At 37.7% G+C, this 24,102-nt stretch overlaps 1 protein-coding gene across 4 annotated transcripts in view; it reads right to left on the bottom strand.

Moving 5' to 3' along the window:
* STXBP5L (syntaxin binding protein 5 like) overlaps nucleotides 1-24,102 on the bottom strand; it is a 468,757-nt gene that overhangs the window by 353,107 nt on the left and 91,548 nt on the right. For all 4 annotated transcript variants that reach the window (XM_030941686.1, XM_030941695.1, XM_030941689.1 and 1 more), the window contains exons 4-5: nucleotides 20,612-20,693; nucleotides 16,880-16,980 (exon numbers count right to left, since the gene is read on the bottom strand). In XM_030941686.1, the coding sequence (XP_030797546.1) occupies nucleotides 16,880-16,980; nucleotides 20,612-20,693 (183 nt within the window). The remainder of the gene's footprint in view (nucleotides 1-16,879; nucleotides 16,981-20,611; nucleotides 20,694-24,102) is intronic.

Raw genomic sequence — 24,102 nt, 5'->3', positions numbered from 1 at the left:
TCTTCACAACCCGCAGACCAGGTGATTCCCTCCAGTGCCTACACCACCAAGACCCTGGGTTTCAAGTGCAAAACAGGGCAGCCATTTAAGCAGACACCGAGCAAGCTGCAGGAGTTGATTTTCATACCTCAGTGGCACCTGGAATGCCAGTGAGACAGAACCGTTCACTCCCCTGGAAAGTGGGCTGAAGCCAGGGATCCAAGTGGTCTAGCTCAGTGCATCCCAACCCCACGGAGCACGGCAAGCTAAGATCTACTGGCTTGAAACTCTTGCTGTCAACACAGCAGTCTGAGGTCGATCTGAAACATGCCATCTTTGTGGGGGGAGGGGCGTCCACCATTACTGAGGCTTGAGTAGGCGGTTTTCTGCTGACAGGGTAAACAAAGCCGCCAGGAAGTTCCACCTGGATGGAGCCCACCGCAGCTCCACAAAGGTGCTGTAGCCAGACTGTCTCTCTAAATTCCTCTCCTCTGGGCAGGGCCTCTCTGAAAGACAGGCAGCAGCACCAGTCAGGGGCTTATAGATTAAACTCCCATTGTCCTGGGACAGAGCATCTGGAGAAAGGGGCGGGTGTGAGCACAGCTTCAGCAGACTTAAACGTTCCTGGCTGCTAACTCTGAATAGAGATCTCCCAGCACAGTGCTCGAGCTTTGCTAAAGAACAGACTGCCTCCTCAACTGGGAGACACCTCCTAGCAGGGGTCAACAGACACCTCATACAGGAGAGCACCGGCTGGCATCTGACGGGTGCCCCTTTGGGATGAAGCTTACAGAAAAAGAAACAGGCAGCAATCTTTGCTGTTCTGCAGCAGCCACTGGTGGTACCCAAGCAAACAGTCTGGAGTAGACCTCCAGCAAACACCAGCAGACCTGCAGCAGACAGCCTGACTGTTAGAAAGAAACTAACAGAAAGGAATAGTATCAACATCAACAAAAAGGATATCCACACCAAAACCCCATCCAAAGGTCACCAACATCAAAGACCAAAGGTAGATAAATCCACAAAGACGGGGAGAAACCAGCGCAAAAAGGCTGAAAATTCCAAGAACCAGAACAACTCTTCTCCGCCAAAGGATCACAACTCCTCGCCAGCAAGGGAACAAAACTGCATGGAGAATGAATTTGATGAATTGACAGAAGTAGGCTTCAGAAGGTAGGCAATAACAAACTCCTGCGAGCTAAACGAGCACGTTCTAACCCAATGCAAGGAAACTAAGAACCTAGAAAAAAGGTTAGAGGAATTGCTAACTAGATTAACCAATTTACGGAAGAACATAAATGACCTGATGGAGCTGAAAAACACTGAACGAGAAGTTTTTGAAGCATACACAAGTATCAATAGCCAAATCAATCAGGCGGAAGAAAGAATATCAAGACTAAAGATCAACTTATGAAATACAGCGTGAAGACAAGATTAGAAAAAAAAGAATGAAAAGGAATGAACAAAGCCTCCAAGAAATATGGGACTATGTGAAAAGACCTAACCTATGTTTGACTGGAGTACCTGAAAGTGATGGAGAGAATAGAACAAAGTTGGAAAACACTCTTCAGGACATTATCCAGGAGAACTTCCCCAACCTAGCAAGACAGACCCAGGCCAACGTTCAAATTCAGGAAATACACAAAACACCACAAAGATACTCCTTGAGAAAAGCAACTCCAAGACACATAATCATCAGATTCACCAAGGTTAAAATGAAGGAAAAAATGTTAAGGGCAGCCACTGAGAAAGGTCAAGTTAGCCACAAAGGGAAGCCCATCAGATTAACAGCAGATATCTCTGCAGAAACCCTAGAAGCCAGAAGACAGTGTGTGTGGGGGGGAATATTCAACATTATTAAAGAGAAGAGTTTTCAACCCAGAATTTCATATCTAGCCAAACTCAGCTTCATAAGCAAAGGGAAATAAAATACTTTACAGACAAGCAAATGCTTAGAGATTTTGTCAACACCAGGTCTGCCTTACAAGAAACCCTGAAGGAAGCACTAAACATGAAAAGGAACAACAGGTACCAGCAACTGCAAAAACATACCAAATTGTAAAGACTATCGACTCTACAAAGAAACTGCATCAACTAACGGGAAAAATAACCAGCTAGCATCATAATGACAGGATCAAATTCACACATAACAATATTAAACTTAATTGTAAACAAGCTAAATGCCCCGATTAAAAGACACAGACTGGCAAATTGGATAAAGAGTCAAGACCCATCAGTGTGTTGTATTCAGGAGACCCATTTCATGTGCACAGACACACATAGGCTCAAAATAAAGGGATGGAGGAATATTTACCAAGCAAATGGAAAGCAAAATAAAGCTGGGGTTGCAATCCCAGTCTCTGATAAAACAGACTTTAAACCAACAAAGATCAAAAGAGACAAAGAAGGGCATACATAATGGTAAAGGGATCAATGCAACAAGAAGAGCTAACTATGCTAAATATACTTGCACCATATACAGGAGCACCCAGATTCATTAAGCAAGTTCTTAGAGACCTACAAAGAGACTTAGACTCCTGCACAATAATAGTGGGAGGCTTTAACACCCCACTATCAATATTAGACAGACCAATGAGACAAAAAATTAACAAGGATGTTCAGGACTTGATCTCAGCTCTCATCCAAGCAGAACTAATAAACATCTACAGAACTCTCCACCACAAATCAAGAGAATATACATTCATCTCAGCACCACATCAGACTTATTCTAAAACTGACCACATAATTAGAAGTAAAACACTCCTCAGCAAATGCAAAAGAACAGAAATCATAACAAACAGTCTCTCAGACCACAGTGCAATCAAATTAGAACTCAGGGTTGAGAAACTCACTCAAAACCACATAACTACATGGAAACTGAACAATGTGCTCCTGAATGACTACTGGGTAAACAACAAAATTAAGGCAGAAATAAAGATGTTCTTTGAAACCAATGAGAACAAAGATACACAACGTACCAGAATATCTAGGACACAGCTAAAGCAGTGTTTAGATGGAAATTTATAGCACTAAATGCCCACAGAAGAAAGTGGGAAAGATCTGAAATCAATACCCTAATATCACAGTTAAAAGAACTAGAGAAGCAAGAGCAAACATATTCAAAAGCTAGCAGAAGTCAAGAAATAACTAAGATCAGAGTAGAACTGAAGGAGATAGAGCCATGAAAAACCCTTCAAAAACAATACATAAATTCAGAAACGGGTTTTTTGAAAAGATCAACAAAATAGACAGATCACTAGCTAGAGTAATAAATAAGAAAAGAGAGAAGAATCAAATAGATGCAGTAAAAATGATAAAGTGGATATCACCACTGATCCCACAGAAATACAAACTACCATCAGAGAATACTATAAACACCTCAATGCAAATAAACTAGAAAATCTGGAAGAAATGGATAAATTCCTGAACACATACACCCTCCCAAGTCTAAACCAGGAAGAAGCTGAATTCTTGAATAGACCAATAACAAGTTCTGAAATTGAGGCAGAAATTAATAGCCTAACAACCAAAACAGTCCAGGTCAACATGGATTCACAGCTGATTTCTACCAGAGGTACAAAGAGGAGCTGGTGCCATTTCTTCTGAAACTATTCCAAACAATAGAAAAAGAGGGACTCCTCCCTAACTCATTTTATGAGGCCAGTTTCATCCTGATACCAAAACCTGGCAGAGACACAACAAAAAACGAAAATGTCAGGCCAATATCCCTGATGAACATCAACGCAAAAATCCTCAATAAAATACTGGCAAACCAAGTCCAGCAGCACATCAAAAAGCTTATCCACCAAGATCGAGTCAGTTTCATCCCTCAGAAGCAAGGCTGGTTCAACATATGCAAATCAATAAACATAATCCATAACATAAGCAGAACCAAATGACAAAAACCACATGATTATCTCAATAGATGCAGAAAAGGCCTTTGACAAAATTTGACACTCTTTCATGCTAAAACCACTCAATAAACTAGGTATTGATGGAACGTATCTCAAAATAATAAGAGCTGTTTATGACAAACTCACAGCCAATATCATACTGAATGGGCAAAAACTGGAAGCATTCTCTTTGAAAACTGGCACATGAAAAGGATGCCCTCTCTCACCACTCCTATTCAACATAGCATTGGAAGTTCTAGCCAGGGCAATCAGGCAAGAGAAAGAAATAAAGGGCATTCAAATAGGAAGAGGGAAAGTCAAATTGTCTTTGTTTGCAGATGACATGATTGTATATTTAGAAAACCCCATAGTCTCACCCCCAAATCTCCTTAAGCTGATAAACAACTTCAGCAAAGTCTCAGAATACAAAATCAATGTGCAAAAATCACAAGTATTCCTATACACCAATAATAGACAAACAGAAAGCCAAATCATGAGTGAACTCCCATTCACCATTGCTACTAAGAGAATAAAATACATAGGAATACAACTTACAAGGGATGTGAAGGATCTCTTCAAGGAGAGCTACAAACCATTGCTCAAGTAAATAAGAGAGGACACAAACAAATGGAAAAACATTCCATGCTCATGGATAGGAAGAATCAATATTGTGAAAATGGCCATACTGCTTAAAGTAATTTATAGATTCAATGCTATCCCCAACAAGCTACCATTGACATTCTTCACAGAATTAGAAAAAAACTACTTTAAATTTCACGTGAAACCATAAAAGAACCCACATAGCTAAGACAATCCTAAGCAAAAGGAACAAAGGTGGAGGCACCATGCTACCTGACTTCAAACTATACTACAAGTCTACAGTAACCAAAACACCATGGTATTTGTAACACAACAGATATATAGACCAATGAAACACAACAGAGGCCTCAGAGATAACACCACACATCTACAACCATTATGATCTTTGACAAACCTGACTAAAACAAGCAATGAGGAAAGGATTCTCTATTTAATAAATGGTGTTGGGAAAACTGGCTAGCCACATCCTGAAAACTGAAACTGGACCCCTTCCTTACACGTTACACAAAGATTAACTCAAGATGGATTAAAGACTTAAACATAAGACCTAAACCCATAAAAATCCTAGAAGAAAACCTATTCAATACCATTCAGGACATAGGCATGGGCAAAGACTTCATGACTGAAACACCAAAAGCAATGGCAACAAAAGGTAAAATTGACAAATGGGATCTACCTAAACTACAGAGATCCTGCACAGCAAAAGAAATTATCATCGGAGTGAACAGGCAACCTTCAGAATGGGAGAAATTTTTTGCAATCTATTCATCTGACAAAGGCTAATATCTAGAATCTACAAAGAACTTAAACATGTACAAGGAAAAAAACAACCCCATCAAAATGTGGGTGAAGGATATGAACAGACACTCCTCAAAAGAAGACATTTATGTAGCCAAGAAACATATGAAAAACAGCTCATTATCACCAGTCATTAGAGAAATGCAAATCAAAACCACAATGAGATACCATCTCATGCCAGTTAGAATGGTTATGATTAAAAAGTCAGGAAACAACAGATGCTGGAGAGAATGTGGAGAAATAGAAACACTTTTACCCTGCTGGTGGGAGTGTAAATTAGTTCAACCATTGTGGAAGACAGTGTGGCGATTCCTCAAGGATCTAGAATCAGAAATACCATTTGACTCAGCAATCCCATTACTGGGTATATACCCAAAGAATTATAAATCATTCTACTATAAAGACACATGCACATGTATGTTTATTTCAGCACTGTTCACAATAGCAAAGACTTGCAACCAACCCAAATGCCCATCAATGATGGACTGGATAAAGCAAATGTGGCACATGTACACCATGGAATACTATGCAGCCATAAAAAAGCATCAGTTCATGTCCTTTGCAGGGACTCGGATGAAGCTGGAAACCATGATTCTCGGCAAACTAACACAAGAACAAAAAACCAAACACTGCATATTCTCACTCATAAGTGGGAGTTGAACAATGAGAACACATGGACACAGGGAGGGGAATATCACACACCAGGCCTGTTGGGGGATGGGGGTCTAGGGGAGGAGATAGCATTAGGAGAAATACCTAATGTAGATGACTGATTGATGGGTGCAGCAAACCACCATGGCACATGTATACCTATGTAACAAACCTGCACTTTCTGCACATGTATCCCAGAACTTAAAGTATAATAAAAAAAAATTTTAAAAACAACAACAAAAAAAAACATAAATAAAAGAGGAAGGTGCTATGCTACCTGGGAGACACAAAACAATATGATGAGTCAGGCTATAGTGTGTATTTGGAAGATACAGAGAGTGATTGAGAGAGAGAGAGAATCAGAGATAGACAAAAAGAGATGTAAAGAGAATCAAAAAATAAGATTCTTTATAATTATACCAAATTATTGATATATTTTCTAAAGAAATAAATGTTACAAAAAATAGAAATGCAAAAGTTAAGTTTAAGAAAAAGAACTAAAATAGAATGGTTAATCAAATTGTGGAATATTCACGAAACAGAATACTACCTAACAATGAAAATAAATAAACTACAGCTAAATGCAACATGGATGAAACTCATAAATTTCCAGTGCTGAGCAAAGGAATCCAAAAGCAAGCAACTACATATACAGTATTCCATTTTTATACATGTCAAAAACAGGCAAAATTAATCTATAGAGTTGGAAATTAGGATACCTGGGAGTAAGTGACTGGAAGGTAACATACGGGAGTTTCTGTGATTCTAGTAAGTTTCTGTATCTTGATTTAGGTGTTTGTTATACAACGGCAAAGTTATTTCAAGGTGTCCACTTAAGATTTAAACAGTTTCCTGATGATTCAGTAAAATTTACACACAAACAAAAAAATAGGGGAAAGTCTATATAAAGAGTGATCCTTTATAATATATTATAAAGAGGGAAAAAAGCAAGACACAAAACTGTATAACATGCTACATTAACTTATACTATTAAATTAGTATAATTTGCCTGTTTTTTGACACATATAAAAATGGAATAATATATATGCAGTTGTTTGCTTTCAGCTTCTTTTGCTCAGCAACGTATTTATGAGTTTCATCCATGTTGCATTTAGCTGTAGTTTAATTTTCATTTTATGTAGCATGTTATACAGTTTTGTGTCTTGCTTTCTTCCTTCTTTATAATATACTCTAAAGATCTTCCTAATTTGTTTAACAATATATTGTGTGTATATAAAATATATATAAATATATACGTATATTTTGTGTCTTGCTTTTTTCCCTCTTTATAATAAGTTATAAAGACCTTGCTAATTTGTTTAAAGGTCTTGCTAATTTGTTTAACCAAAAAAATATGATATTCTCTCTATATATTATATATATATGAAAATATATGATTTTCTATTTTACTTATGTATATATAAGAAATAAAATTATGTTACATATTGTATTTGCTTATATATGTACATAATGAATGTCTATAAAGAAACAATAAATTAATTACACTGTTTAGCTCTTTTGAGGGGAAATAAGTAAGTGTCCAGGGGACAGGAATAGAAGAAAGATCCTTTATTGTATATACGGTTGTACCGTTTGAATGTCAAACCCAGTAAATATATTAGTTATGCAACACTTTGAAAAGAATCAAAGCCAGTTCAAATTGCCTTTATAAAATAATATTTTAAATGTGGGTTATAAATTGGGTCTGCAAAAGCCAATTCAGATGGATCAAGTTTGCCAGAGATCTCATAAATTATGGAATTTTCAACAAAATATTGCTTCCTTTCAGTTTAACTAATATTTTTCAGAAATTCTCTGATAATAAGTAGCAGAACACTAGAGTAAGAAAAATTAAATATACATAAGTACAGATAATTTAAGGGTCTATATACATAGCCTACATTTGAATTTCACTCAAAAGCCATATAAAACAATTCTATGCTTTCTCCAGTACTACATACATTTATGATTGTGATAGCAAGGGCTGCTATGCCTAAAATATGAATGTTTTATTTTATTCACTACTAAGATCATGCATTACAAAAATCAAGACTTTTTTTTTCTTCCTTATTTAGGTTTAAAATTGTATTTATAAGAAGTCCAAGGATCATCCACCAGAAACAGAATATATAAACCTTACCAGATGCAATGGTTCATACTTATAATCCTAATACTTTGTGAGGCCAAGGCAGGAGGATAGCTTGAGCCCAGTAGTTCAAGTCTAGCCTAGGCAACACAGTGAGAACCCCAGGCCAAGCACAGTGGCTCATGCCTCTAATCCCAGCACTTTGGGAGGCTAAGGTGGGAGGATTGCTTGAGCCCAGGAATTTGAAATCAGCCTGTGCAACATGGAGAGACTCTGTCTCTACAAAACAACAACAACAACAACAACAAAAATTAAAAATTAGCCAGGCATCGTAGTGCACACCTATGGTCCAGCTAATCAGGAGGCTAAGGTGGGAGGAGAGATTGAGCCCAGGAATCTGAAACCAGCCTGGGCAACATGGAGAGACTCTGCCTCTGCCAAAAAAAAAAAAAAAAAAAAAAAAAAAACATTAGCCAGGCATCATAGTACACACCTCAGGAGGCTAAGATGGGAGGACTGCTCAAGCCCAGGAATTCAAGGTTGTAGTGAGCCATGCTCGTGCCACTATAGTCCAGCTTAGGTGACAAGTGAGACCCTGTCTCAATAAAAGCATAGTAAGAAACCATCTCTACTTTAAAAAACAAATAGCTGGGCATGATAGCACATGCCCATAGTCCCAGCACTTAAGGAGGCTGAGGCAGGAGGACTTCTTGAGCCCAGGAGTTTGAGGCTGCAGTGAGCTATGCTCACACCATTGCACTCCAGCCTGGGAGAGAGAGTGGGACCCTGTCTCCAATAATAATACTCCAATAATAGTATAATAATAATAAAAGCCTATTACTTAACAATCTAAGACTGGTTGCTGCCTTCAAACATTGTAAGACTAAAGACTGTAGGTTCCTTAATAAAATAAGCTCAAATTTATAGTATAAATTCTATAAACCGAAACACATTTAGCATAAACATAAGCATACTTAGAAAATTTACATAATTACATGGCTAATATCAAATGTTTTGGAGTCTATCCCAAAAGATGCTTGATTAAATTCTCCTAAATGACCTGAACCTCCCATTCACCATACTTTGATAATTTCATCTCCTACAATAAGTTATGATCGTAATGAATATTCTCAAGTTATATGACAATATGTATGTATCTTTCTTAAGAGATAAATATCACATTTATCTTTAATGTAAGCATTAAAACATTTTCAAAGTTCCTGTGATTGAAACTTATCTCAAATCTGTCAGCTTGCTCTTTTATATTTCTACCAATTAATCTAATTCAGTTGAGATAATAAAATTACAATTGGAAATCATCAGTACTAATCAATTCTTCCTCCCAAAAAGGCCATAAAAAGGGCCAGAACATTTCCTTCAACATTCCAATTGTGAGGGAGAAATAAAAACACTCTATCCAACCACATAAAAGTATACAGTCAGATCTACCCAACATATTAGAAGAAAAATCTTACCAGCAGAGAGAAAGAAAATCAACATGGTAATCTAAATGGGTAATATTTTACTGGTAAAGAAAAATAAATAGTGTAACAACTCTTTACTGATCTTAAATTTTTTCGATATTCTTGAAATTTCTGCTACATTACTTATTTTAAACTAAAATAACCAAAATTAGGACTAATCTAGAGAAATAAGTCCTATCTAGTTTCAAAAATGTCTAAAATATAAATTCCCTTCCTCATAAAAAAAAACAAAAAAAAAACTAAGTACAGAGATTTGAGGCAAGATAGTTGACTAGAAGTGGTTAATGAGCACCACTCTCATGGAGAGAAAAAACAGTGGTGAATGGACGCTAGCTCTTCAACCAGAACATCCAGGTAGAAACATGGGGATTTATCAGAGAAACAGCATCACCCACAGTGAACAGAGAAGAGCAAGACAGGACAATTGCCCATTCAAAAGTGGCATGGAGCCAGGGAAGTCCTTGCACCACAGGGAACAGTGAGTGAGTGACAGTCCCCAGGGGTTCACACTTCTGCCATGGACCTTGGCATCCTTGGACTCAGGATCCCATTTCTCATGATCCCCGCAACCAGGGCCTCCAGACTCCCAGGAATATTGGATCCCCAGGCACCTCAACACCAGCAGCTGCGGCTCTAGCAATGGAGGAGGCCAGGCTCCCTCACATGTCCCCAGGAAAGAGGATGAATTCATGCGGCTGAAGAGTAACAAGGCCCACCGGCCTGGGACACTAGTGAGGCCACCGCAGTCCTATCAGAATTCTCAGATCAGGAGCAGCTCTGTGCTTTTCTGGGACAAGCTCCCAGAGGGAGAGGCAGACCACATCCACAACCCTCCCTCCTGTTTGACCCAGGCTGGGGAGTGTACGCAGTGATTAGGGGCAATGTAGACACCCAGTACAAGGCAGCCACCTTAAGGAAAAGTAGCCAGACTGTTTTCCACATGTGCCCCCACCCCTGCTACTTCTCACTGAGCAAGGCCTCCTGACCTAGAACCTCAGTCACCCCACACTGGGCTCTTGGGCCATTACCAGCTCTCCACTTCCCTGGGACAGAGCTTTCAGAGGGAGAGGCAGGCCACCTTGTTTGTTGCTCTACAACCTTCCCTCCTGATGCTCTCAAGATCAGGAGGGTACACAGTGATTAGGGACTACCATGAACCCCTAGCACAGTGCAGCCACCTTACAGAAAAGCAGAAAACTGTTTTCTACATGGGTCCCCAACCCTGTTATGCTTCTCTGGGCAGTGGCTCCCTACTGGGGTCTCCAGCCACTCCCCACCTAGGCTCTCAGGCTAGTAGCAGCTCTGTGCTTTTCTGGGACAGAGCTCACAGAAGAAGCAAGCAAGCCACAATTTTTGCTACCCTGCAGCCCTTGCTCCTGTTGCCCTAGAGACTGAGAAGAAGTATAGTGGTTGGGGACCGATAGAAACCTCTAGCACAACACAGCCACTTTATGGAAAAGCAGCCAGACTTGTCCACATGCCTCCACTACTCTTCACTGGGTAGTGCCTCTTGACCTGGGCTCCCAGCACAATCACCCTGCCCTGCCTGAGCACTTCAGTAGGTGGTAGCTCTCCATTTCACTGAGGAGGAAATCCCAGAGACAACCCACAGCCCTTCTACCATTGCAGCTGCAGTGATACTGCACTTACTGCCCTCAGGCTGGGGAAGGAATAAAGGGCCTGGTTGTTACACTGGAACCTATATCACACTGAAGTCACAGTACAGAGAGTAGCCCAGTCTGTCTTCCCCTTGAGTTCTCACTCCCAACTTCACCAAGCAGCGTCCCTGGGTTGGGACAGCAGAACAGCCTCATCCTCAGCTGAACATTCCCACTGCTGATGGCTTTGTGTTTCCCTGGGGCGGGGCTCCCAGAAGGAAGCAGAAGCCTCCCTGCTACTGCCTTGGCAGCAGTTCTGCCCTTGCCGCCCTTGGACTACAGATGAAACAAAGAGCCTGAGGACTTTATTCACACTGCTAGCATAACACAGTCACTATAAAGAGACAAGCCCAGTTTCCTCTTTGTGAACCCTCCAGCCCCTCCTCTTCACCAAGCAGGGCCCCCAGCTCAGGCCAGCAGTGCAGGCACCACCCCCTCAGGTGAACATCCTCAGTAGCAACGTTCTGTGTTCCCTCAGATAGAGCTCCCAGAGGCAATTGAAAGCCCCTCTGCCACTGCCACTGCAGTGGTACTACCCTGTCTGCCCTTGAAACAGGAGGAATGTTCCTTTATCCCCATCACAGTACATGCGACAGCGGTGTGGCTTGCTTCTTCTGTGCCCTGCTGCTCAAACCCCTAGGGGGTAGTATGCAGATGGGCAGATCATGGGGAGTGTTTTGGAGCTTTGACCCCTGGCAGTGTCTAGGGTTGAGTGCTTACAGCTCCCAAAGCTCCAGTGGGTGTGTGTTACAGTGGGCTGTTACAGTGGGCTCTTTCAGTTTTGCTGTCTGCAGGTGGCTTATGTTAATCAGCTCAGTTAGACCCTCTGCCTTATGGCAAGGACAGAGGGCTTTCTGTATCCCAGGTTCTTGCTCTAGCATACCAGAAAAATCAGATGACAAGTGGGCTTGGAGGATGGGTACAAAGTTTTATTGAGTGGTGGAGGTAGCCCTCAGTGAGGTGGATGGGGAACAAAAGGGGAGGTGGAGTGGGAAGGTGGCCTTTCCCTGGAGTCCAGCCCCAACTGAATTCTGCATCATCCCACCTTGATGGCCTGCCGGTGTCTGCTGGTGTCTGTCAGTGTGCTCTTCTGCTCCTTTTGATGTTCAGCCACTTGTGTGTGTCATGCCCACTAAGGTCTCTCAGGTTTATATGGGCACAGGATGGGGGCATGGCAGGCCAGAGTGGTCTTGGAAAATACAACATTTGGGAGCAAAACAGTAGTGCCTGTTCTCACATATGTCCACAGGCAAAGGGCTGAGAGTGAAGCCCTTGCCAGGGACACCACCCTTCTCTACCCGGCATTTCTCTGCCCCCCCCCCACCCCCCTTCCCCATATCAACCTCAGACTGAGAAAGCAGCAAAGATCTGAGTGCTTTAACTACACCTTGAACAAACTGCAGCTGCCCTAAGGAGAAGAGGCTAGTCTGTCTCCCCCATGAGCCCTCCATCCCCCCTGCTTATCACCATGCAGTGCCCCCCAAGCTTGGGCCCATAATACAGCCACCTCACACCAGGCTGACTCCACTGTCAGCAGCTCTGCATTTCTCTAGATAGAGCCCCAAGAGACAAGTGAAAGGTCCTCAGCCACAGTCACTGACCTTGGCAAGTTTCCTTCCCCTCTTGTCTCCAAGCAAGGTAAGGAACATAAAGCCTGAGCTTGCCCCAGGGCTGTGGCGTACAGCCTGGGAGTACCAAGAAATGACATGTAGCCAGCACTCAAGTGGGAGAGGAGCCCACTTTCAGAACACTAAGAGACTGCAGTTGAGAAGAAATAGAGGTGCCACATTGCTGAGCAAAGCCTGCATACTGGTCATTATGCTTAAGTAGCATCTACTGGATCACAACCCAAAAATATTTTTCAACATCAAAATCATTTTGCTAATATATCTACCTCCCTGTGAAACCAAGGACAAGAACTCAGCTACAAATAAATGTCCTGCATAAAGTCTCAGTCCTCTGAAAACATCCAGAAAGGAAGTCAACTGACTATACTCAAATTACACCACAGTTGATGGAAAATCAGCCCACACAGACCCAGCACAACAACTCTGGCAACTCAAAAATCCAGAGTGTCTCCTTTCCCACAAATAGTCACACTAGTTCCCCAGCAAGAATTCTTAACTAGACTGAAATAGCAGAAATAGAATTCAGAATCTAGATAGAAATGAAGATCACGAAGATTCAGGAGAAAGTGGAAACCCAATACAAGGAATCTAAGGATTATAATAAAATGATACAAGAACTGATAGATGAAATGGCCATTATAAGAAATATTCGGCCGGGTGTGGTGGCTCATGCCTGTAATCCCAGCACTTTGGGAGGCCAAGGCAGATGGATCATGAGGTCATGAGATTGACCATCCTGGCCAATATGGTGAAAGCCCAACTACTAAAAATACAAAAATTAGCCAGGCATGGTGCCATGCACCTGTATTCCCAGCTACTCAGGAAGCTGAGGCAGGAGAATCGCTAGAACCAGAGAGGCAGAGGTTGCAGTGAACCAAGATTGTGCCACTGCACTTCAACCTGGGCAACAGAGAGAGACTCCGTCTCAAAAAAAAAAAAAAAAAAAAAAAAAAAAAAAGACTCAAACTGATCTGATAGAGTAGAAAACACACTACAAGAATTTCATAATGTAATTGCAAGTATCAACAAAAGAATAGACCAAGTTCAGGAAAGAATCTGAGAGCTCAATGACTGGTTCTCTGAACTAACTTGGTCAGAGAAAGAAAATGAACAAAACACTAAAAAAATAAGGGATTATGTAAAGAGACCAAATCTACAATTCACTGGTGTCCCTGAAAGAGATAAGGAGAGAGCAAGCAACTTGGAAAATATATTTCAGAATATCATCCATGAAAACATCCCCAGCCTCACTAGAGAGGCCAAAATACAAATTCAGTACCAATGTGAGGTACTACACAAAAGACCATGGCCAAGACACATAATCTTCAGATTCTCCAAGGCCAAAATAAAAGGGAAAAAGTGAAAGGCAGCTGGAGAGAAGGAGCAAGTCACCTACAAAGGAAACCCCATTAGGCTAACAGAGGACCTTTCAACAGAAACCTTACAAGCCAGAAGAAATTGGGGGTCTATATTCAGCCTTATTAAAGAAAACAATTTCCAAGCAAGAATTTCATATCCAGCCAAACTGAGCATCATTAGCCTCATAGAAATTAGATCCTTTCCAGATAAACAAATGCTAAGGGAATTCATGACCACCAGACCTGCCTCACAAGAAGTCCTGAAAGGAGTACTAAATATGGAAAGCAAAGACTGTTATAAGCTACTACAAAAACACACTTAGGTATAAAAACTATTGATCCTATAAAGCAACCACATGAACAAGTCTGCACAATAGCCAGCTAGAAACATGATGAAAGGATCAAATCCATACATACCAATATTAAACTTGAATGTAAATGGGCTAAATGTTCCAATTAAAAGTCACGGAGTGGCAAGCTTATAAAGAAGCAGGACTGAATGGCATGCTGTCTTCAAGAGGCCCATCTCATATGTAATGACACCCATAGGCTCAATGTAAAGGGATAAAGGAAAATCTAACAAGCAAATGGAAAACAGAAAAAAGCAGGGGTTGCTATTCTAATTTCAGACAAATCATACTTTAAACCAACAAAGATCAAAAAAGACATGGAAGGACATTACATAAAGGTAAACGGTTCAACTAAACAAGAATACCTAACTTTCCTAAATATATATGCACCCAACACAGGAGCACTCAGATTCATAAAGCAAGCTCTTAGAGACCTATGAAGAGACTTAGATTCCCAACAATAATAGTGGGAGACTTCAACACCCTACTGACGGTTTTTAGATAGACCATCCAGTCAGAAAATTAACAAAGATTTCCAGGATCTAAACTTAACACTTGACCAAATGGAACTATTAGACATCTACAAAATGCTCTACCCAAAAGGAACAGAATATACTGTCTTCTCATCTGCACATAGCACATGCTCTAAAATCAACCACACAATTGGACATAAAACAATCCTCAGAAAATCTAAAAAAAATGAAACCAGACCAACCACACTCTCAGGCCATAGTGCAATAAAAATAAAAATAAATACTAAGAAAATCACTCAAAACCATACAATTGGATGGAAATTAAACAACCTGGTCCTGACCTTTGGGTAAACAATGAAATTATGGCAGACATCAGGAAATTCTCTGAAACTACTGAGAACCAAGAAAACATACCAGAATTTCTAGGACACAGTGAAAGTAGTGCTAAGAGGAAAGTTTATAGTGCTAAAGGTCCACATCAAAAATTCATAAAATCTCAAATTAGCAACCAAACATTACACCTAGAGAAACTAGAGAAACAATACAAAACAAACCCAAAGCTAGCAAAAGACAAGAAATAACTAAAATCAGAGCTGAAATGAAGGAAACTAAGATGCAAAAAAAACATACAAAAAGATCAATGAGTACAAGAGTTGGTTTTTTGACATAAGAAATATGATAGACCACTAGCTAAGCTAATAAAGAGAAGAAGAGAGAAGATCCAAATAAACAATCATAAGCACCAAAAAAGACATTACCACCAGCCCCACAGAAATATAAAAAACCCTCAGAGACCACTATGAACACCTCTATGCACACAGACTAGAAAACCTAAAAGAAATGAATATATTCCCGGAAACATACAAACTCCCAAGATTGAGCCAGGGAGAAATTGAATCCCTGGACAGATCAATAAAGAGTTCCAAAATTAAATCAGTAATAAAAAGCCTACCAACCATAAAGGACCCAGGACAAGAATGATTCACAGCCAAATTCCACCAGATGCATAAAGAATAGCTTGTACCATTCTAACTGAAACTACTCTAAAAAAATTGAGGAGGAGGAACTCCTCTCTGACTCATCCTGTGAGGCCAGCTTCATCCTGATACCAAAACCTGGCAGAAATACAACAAAAAAATCTTCAGGCCAATATCCTTGATGAACACAGATGTAAATTTCTCAACAAAATACTAGCAAACTGAATCCTGCAGCACATGAAAAAGCTAATCAATCACACTCAAGCAGGTTTTATCCTGGGATGCAAGGTTGGTTTAATAATCACAAATAAATAAATGTGATTTACTATATAAACAGAATTGAAAACAAAAACCATATGACTATCTCAATAGATGCAGAAAAGGCTTCTGGTACAATTTGATGTCCTTCATGTTAAAAACCCTCAACAAACTAGACATTGAAGGAACATATTTCAAAATAACAAGAGCCATCTATGACAAACCCATAGCCAACATCATATTGAATGGGCAAAAGCTGGAAGCATTCCCCTTGAAAACCAAAACAAGACAAGGATACCATCTCTCACCATTCCTAGTTAACATAGTACTGGAAGTCCTAGGCAGAGCAATCATGCAAGAGAAAGAAATAAAAAGCCTGTAAATATTAATACGAAGAAAGGAAGTCAAACTATCTCTCTTTGAAGATAATGATTCTATACATAGAAAATCCCATAATTTCAGCCCAAAAGTTCCTTAAGCTAATAAACATTGCATTAGTAGGTGACTGGATCTATATCAATTATGCATTTTCTACAAAAAAGAAACCACTATGAAAGTAAGCATAAACATTAAATTATTTCTAGCTGTTGAGATTATGAGGGAAAAAGCCTGTCAAGTTAACAAAAACTTGCTCAGGAAATAATTTTGTTGTACATTAAGAAATTGTTTAATCCACAGGTTCTTACCGTTCTCGGTTAAATTTAAGAGAATGGAGAATGGCTGGCCTTTTTTGTCTAAGGTTCCACAAATGAAGTGTATCATCTGAACTTGCACTGACCAAGGCACCCTAGAACAAAAAAAATATAAAGTAAGTGTGTGATTTACTTAATTAAGGGTTTTTGTGAAGCACAAACAAGCTAATTTACTCAATGTTTTTACTACCTGAAGAGTTACTTGTGTCTATATAACCCAGAAATATCAGGAAGGATAGGTGCATAAACTTCAATCAGGAAGGGTAAGAATGCTGAAAGTAGAAGAGGAAACTGACCCACTGCATTTCGACGGTCAGAAAGACTAGCTTAAGGAATATTTATTTACCAATAGAGAGGATTAATTATTATAGCATCATTATTATCATTAAAGGTTTTTCTTTGGGAAAAAATAGTTTAGGGATTTTTTTTCCTACTATTTACACATATACTACATAGCCTTACAGAGAAGCAAATATTCAATGCAGTCTTACAAAATTGAATACAGGTTATATAAAAATTCTCCTTTGCAAGAATTTTCTGTATATTTGGAAAGTGTATATTCTTCCTAAAAAGTATATTTGGTATAATTTAATTTGCTTCTTATAGCCTAAGAAGCTTCATCAATAGTAAAGGAAAATATCCATAATAAAAGAAAACATTTCTCCAACTAGAATTTAGTATAACTATAAAATTATACTAAGATTCTTTTTATACAGCACCGCCAAATACAAATGAATCCTATTTCATATACAGTAGGATATTTTCTACCTCTTAATGTGGCAGAAAGCATATGGACAGATAATAACTATTTGTATGACTTTGCTTATATGCTTAAACTACTTATTTTACTGGGTTAAATCAGATCATTTAAAAATGTTAGAACTTTTACCATAATGACAGTTGACCAGCTGAAAATGTCGATGCTTATCCATTAACGGATCCTAAATCCAGAGCATTAAATGTGTTCTCTAAGAGTGATCTTTCAGAACCTTGGTTGTCCTGAGATACCTAAAAGGCTTTTTATATTTTCCAAAGTACTTTGTTAGAAGTAATCTCTTATAGTTTACAGTATCAATCACAGATATCCCAATCAGATGCTAGGAAGAACTATATTGAAATCGCTAGCATTTATTTCTTCTTTCTGAATTAGAAGAGAGAAGACAGGAATCTAAATGCCCTTCTATAACAATTTCTAAGCCAAAAAAATGCTCATGTGTCCTATGATGGGTCTCTTTATATTGGGTACCAGTGATTTTAGTCTCAGAGAGGAATGGCTTTATAAAAATAGAAACATAATCAAAGATCATATTCACAAAAATATTTAGAAATTTGTATGATTTGCATATTTATATCTAATTACCTATATACATGTTCAAAGATGTATATATTGATATATATATCTTAACATGAACTCAGATAATTTCCTGCCATGAAATAGGAGGTATTCTATATATGCCTTGAGAATTTTTGTGTTTGTTTGCCTGTTTTATTTGTATATTGTACATATGCTTCCTATAAACCAACTAGAAATCTATTAGGATTCCTTGAAAGCATTTGATGAGCTACTAGTCTCATTTCCTAGAGAGGTGGAAGTTCACCTGAGATACGGTGAGGATAGAACATGCTATGTAACAACAATAAAACATTCTCTACAAGAGATAGTTACATGCTATACAGAAGATATAACATGCCAAAGGCAAAATGGAATTAAAGTAGCATATATTCAATAATATCTTAGTGTAATACCTAAATAATTCTAGTGAGGAATGCAGTAATTTTTTTTTTTTTTTTTTTTTTTTTTTGAGATGGAGTCTTGCTCTGTCACCAGGCTGGAGTGCAGTGGTGCAATCTTAGCTCACTGCAACCTCTGCCTCCCAGGTGCAAGCAACTCTCCTACCTCAGCATCCCGAGTACCTGGGACTACAGGCGTGTGCCACCATGCCCAGCTAATTTTTGTATTTTTAGTAGAGACGGGGTTTCACCATGTTGGCCCGGATGGTCTTGATCTCTTAACCTCGTAATCCACCCGCCTCAGTTTCCCAAAGTGTTAGGATTACAAGCGTCAGCCACCGTGCCTGGCCAGTATTCTTAATTCTGTGATAAAACTGAGATGTAACTTATCATCAGAGGGAAGTGAAAGATACCACTAAGCCTAACAGCACCAACAGGGACAGACACATGAAAGTAAGCACAGCAGCAGAGTGTCCAGGTTCATTTATAAAAGCAAAGTGAACCTACCAAAAGCACTATAAAGATCTGTGAAAATATTTAAAACTAAGAATAGAAAAACCAGTCAGGTCAGAAACTGGGAAGTTGGGAAAAGATACAGAAACTTTGTGTGTGGTACATAGGGCGAGTAGTTCAGGATAAATGATGTGAACAAGGCAAGGAGGTTGAAGGCTTGTCTTTATTTATTCTTAGTTATGTACCATAGGGGCAAATTTAGGACCTGGAAGACAAATCTCAAAGGATCAGACCCAGTAAAAATCACATGGAAACAAATTATGCCTGTAAGTGTATATCCATGCAGAAGGCAAAAAGCTGAGATCCCTCAACAAGGAACTACAGAGTAGCACTGAGACCTCAAGAAGCCTGACATTCTAGATAATAATGAGCAGTTATTACAATGAAATATTTTTCAAATATTTTCTTTACCTTCCTTTCTCATTTCAGTACCCCACAGCAAGTGTGCCTACATTGTGAAATATGCTAGGTTTGTCAATAAAGAGGATCTCACAGTCTTCTGACAAAGATTTTGAGCCAAGAGAAGTGAAAAGTGAACATTTGCCAATATCTTTCTTGCCTCAGGTTATCTCTGATATGAAGTTCTATGAGACATTTTACCCACATTTACAATGTAAGTTCTTAGGAAGATATACAGATATAGATATATGCAAATATATGCCAACACTGAATGAAAGATCATTGTCATGCCGTGAAAAAATAACCAAACTTTTTTTTCCGAGGCACTGAGTTCAATCTTCTAAGTGCCTGCATTTGGCATGGCACAAACTTTTAAAGCATTTTTGCATTGACTGGCTCACTTAATATAAAATAAGCTCTAGAAGACTCTAATTTCCACTATAAAAATCTGATTCAAGAAAGCCTCAAGTAGCCTTCTACTAATGTAATATCTGCAACCTCTCTGAGCTTCATAAATACATATTTTGTTTTCAGAGAGTTCCTTATCACCATAATTTTATAAAAATGTAGATAAAGTAGAGAGCTAATTCCCATAATAGCTATGGACACAAAATAAATACAAATGCATATCTACTCCAACAGATGCATTTGGAGATATATACAGATAAAAGGGCCCATATGTATATAAGCAAAAAGATCACTTCAGGGAAGATAAAGATAAAACATGAAGTTAGGCCTTGGTTAAAAAATGTAAGTTGGTGGGAAGTGAGTGGATAGAAAAAAAGATTAGTGGCCAGTGAAGCAATCAAAGGACATTAGGATTTTTTTAAAAATTTAAATAATTAAACTAAATTATGCTATATAGTAACAATAACAGAATATGATATATACAATCTTTTTTCTTTAGAATTTAATAAATAAACCAATACAGGAGTATAGTCTTGTGAAAAATGTAATCAGAAGTAATATCGAATGCATATATATATTTAAGCATTTAGAATCACAGTATTTAAAAATTACATTAACTGATTCACTGTGTAGTGGGGGAGTGTGTGATTTAAGTAGTCAAAAAATAATCCTTACCTCATTGATCAAAAATTGGAGCTGTAGGACAGCTGCGCCACTTTCATGTTGGCAATAGCAATCAACACCAGGTCTCCCGAGTCTAATATAATAAAAGTCAAGGATTCTAACATTTTAATTAGCACCAATATTAATGAGTAAAGAAACTAACTTATTTAGCATCAGATGTTTTGCTTTTTAGTTTCCCTTATTTTTATAAATAGTTGAAAAATCTTACTCTTAGTAGATGTAAGTTAAATTGTATAGCTCAGATGTTTAATACTCCAACAATTTGAAAAATAGAATGACAGTAAGGAATTTGAGAGACAGCAGCTTTTTCCATGAAGTTAAAAAAGAATTGGGAATCCAGATACACCTCATTTCATTTAAGATATTTTAATTGATTAAACACTTTTTTCACTAAAATAAATTCAAAAGGAGTCAATAATTTGACATAATTAAATCATAAGATGAGTTAAAAAAGACACAGGTAAATATGTTGATAATCTTGACATATAAAAAATCTTCTAAGCATAATTTAAAACCCAGAGATCATAAAGAAATTGATTGACATAGTTGACTAAATAAAAGTATAAAATATCTACATAGAAAAACATGACAAATAAGGTAAAAAAACAAGAAAATTAGAAAATAAATAGTAACAAGTCATCTACGCTATACTACATAACATATAGGGAAGAGACAGAGAGAAAAAAAGGAAGGAGGAGGAATGGAGGTTAAAAAAAGGAATGAGAAAACACCATATAACAAAATGTACTTACATATTCTATACCAAATGATCTGATATATATGTATATTTACTTATCATTTGTTTGCTTGCATAAATATATAAATTAGATGACAGTCTCCACTTATGGTCATAATGAGGAATGTGGGTCAGTTCTACTCACTACCTAAAACAATTAAAAATCTTACCAAATTTATGTAACAAATTTTAAGACACTGCACATCAGGTAGGAAATGACAATGATCCCCGAAAGAAAGAAAATATATAAGGCGAGGCTTATGATAGCCCCAGTTTACTGCCTAGAGATAATTTCAAGACTCCAGCACAAGGAGGGGGAACCCAGATAAAATCTAGCAGGCCTACTGAGTAAGGAGACAGAACTAACAGTCTAGGGAGGCCAGGGACAGCTAGAGTTCACAGGGTTAAGTAGCAAAGAAGAAAACGTGACACAAAAAGAGCTCTAGAGATTTGCAGAAGGGTCCTCCTCAAATCTTTAGCTAAGTACTAATGAAGGAATAAGTTTGAGGAAACTACCTGAGACTGAGGAAAGAACAAACCAAGAAGAAAAAGCATACTTCTTGAAAAAGAAATCAAGAAAACAAAGTTTATATTGAGGCAAGAATTTTTCATGTTCCCACCAGCAAAAGTGCAAGCCCTCAGAATTCACATGCAAAGTACTCAGAGAATATTACCTCAGTATGAGGAAAAATTCCTCCCTAAGATAAAGACTGCTCTGGTTCTGCTTACCAATACTTAAAACCAGGTTACAAAAGGATCAAACTATTCCACATAACTTAACTGCATACTAAACAAAGATCAAGGATAATTATACAAATACAAAAACCTTTAGCACTCAAAAAGGTAAAATTCAAGAGGTATGCCATTCAATGCACAGAACTAAAAAATAATACTTGTAACAAGGAGAAATATCAATAGAAAGATACCCAGAAATAAAACAGGATAGAAATAATAGACAGAGATAGTAAAACACTTATTACACTACACTGCATATGTTGAAGAAGGTAGAGAGGAGATTGAGCATATTAAGTAGATACACAGAAGATAGATCTATCTATCCATCCATCTATCTACCTAACTATCTAAAATAGAATATCTAGAGATTTTTTTTAAAAATACGTTGAAGATTAGTGAACTTGAAAATAAGTCAAGAAAAACTATCCAAAATATAACACAGAGAAAAAAATAACTGAGGCATAGAGGAAGAACAGCACACCAATGAACTGTGGATCACTGTCAGATGGCCTAATTAGTTATAATTTGTGTAATAAAAAAGAGAAAGAGGAGGGAGAGAAGAGATAAAATATTTTTTAAAATAATGACCAAAATTAAATTGTCTTCAAAAATGAAACTGAAATAAAGACACTTTTCAGACGACACACAAACCTGAAATAACTCATTCTGAAAAGACCTGCACTAAAAGGAATGTTAAAGAGGGTCTTCAGGCAAAAGGGAAATGATATCAAATAGTATCTGGATATACAAAAAGGAATAAAGAACATTTCAAATGATAAATATATGGGTAAATATAAAATACAAATTATCTTTAAAAGATAATTTACTGTTTAAAGCAAAAATAATAATAGTACATTTGTGGTTTATAGCATATGTAGAAGCAAAATGATGTTAACAATATCACAAAGGCCAATAGTAGGAGAAATAGAAACTTTACTATTGTACCATTCATAAAGTAGCATAACATTAATTGAAGGTAAACTTTGATAAGGTACAGCTGTACACTATTAATATAAATCATAAGGCAATCACCAAGATTATTATAGCTAAATTAGCCAACAAAGGAGACAAAATGAAATCATTAAAAAGTTTAACAAAAAATCAGGCAGAACATTGTTGGGGGGAACTAAGAACTAGCAAGATAAATAGAAAACAAAGAGCAAGATGGTAGGTTTATACCCAGCCATACCAATACCACACTAAACGCAAACAGGGTAAACACCCCATTTAAAACGCAGTGATTGTCAGAGAAGACAAAAATGCAAGACCTAAGTATGTACTTTAAACACAAACCTCCTTTAAATATATACAAATAGGTTAAAAGTTAAAACATGGAAAATTATACACCATGCTAACATTAATCAAGATATAGGTGGAAAGATATATTAATATACAGTAAAGTTGATTTCAGAATACAGAACATTACCAGGGTTAAATGTGGTCACTTCATAATAAGAAGTGGGTCAAATTATTTTAAAAAAACATAAAAATCCTAAATTATACACCTAATTACAGAGCTTAAAATACATGATACAAAAATGATAGAACCACAAAGAGAAACAGATGAATTCACAATTATAGTTGGAGTTTTTAACACCTCTTTCTCAATAACTAACATAAGACAAAATCAGTAAAAATGAAGAAGACATAAATAAAACACTATCAACCAACTTGACCCAATTGGCATTTATAAAACACACAACCCAAAAAGAGCAGAATACGTATATTTTTTAAGTATAAAAGAAACAATTACTAAGAGATAAAATATTTCGAACTATAAAACAAGCATCAAAACATTTGAAAGTATTGAAATCATAAAGAGTATAGTTTCTGACTATAATTGAATTAGAAATTAATAACATCCAGAAAACTCTCCAAGTGTTTGAAAATTAAATTACAAACTACTAAATAAACATTGATTAAAAAAACCATAAGAGTAATTAGATAATAATTTAACACACTAATAAAAATATAGCATACCAAAGGTGTGAGATGCAGCTAAAGCGGCACT

Source organism: Rhinopithecus roxellana, chromosome 1 (assembly GCF_007565055.1).
Source record: "Rhinopithecus roxellana isolate Shanxi Qingling chromosome 1, ASM756505v1, whole genome shotgun sequence".
Classification (NCBI taxonomy): domain Eukaryota; kingdom Metazoa; phylum Chordata; class Mammalia; order Primates; family Cercopithecidae; genus Rhinopithecus; species Rhinopithecus roxellana.
The sequence above is the reverse complement of the archived record's forward strand: the minus strand, read 5'-3'. Positions and strand labels throughout refer to the sequence as shown.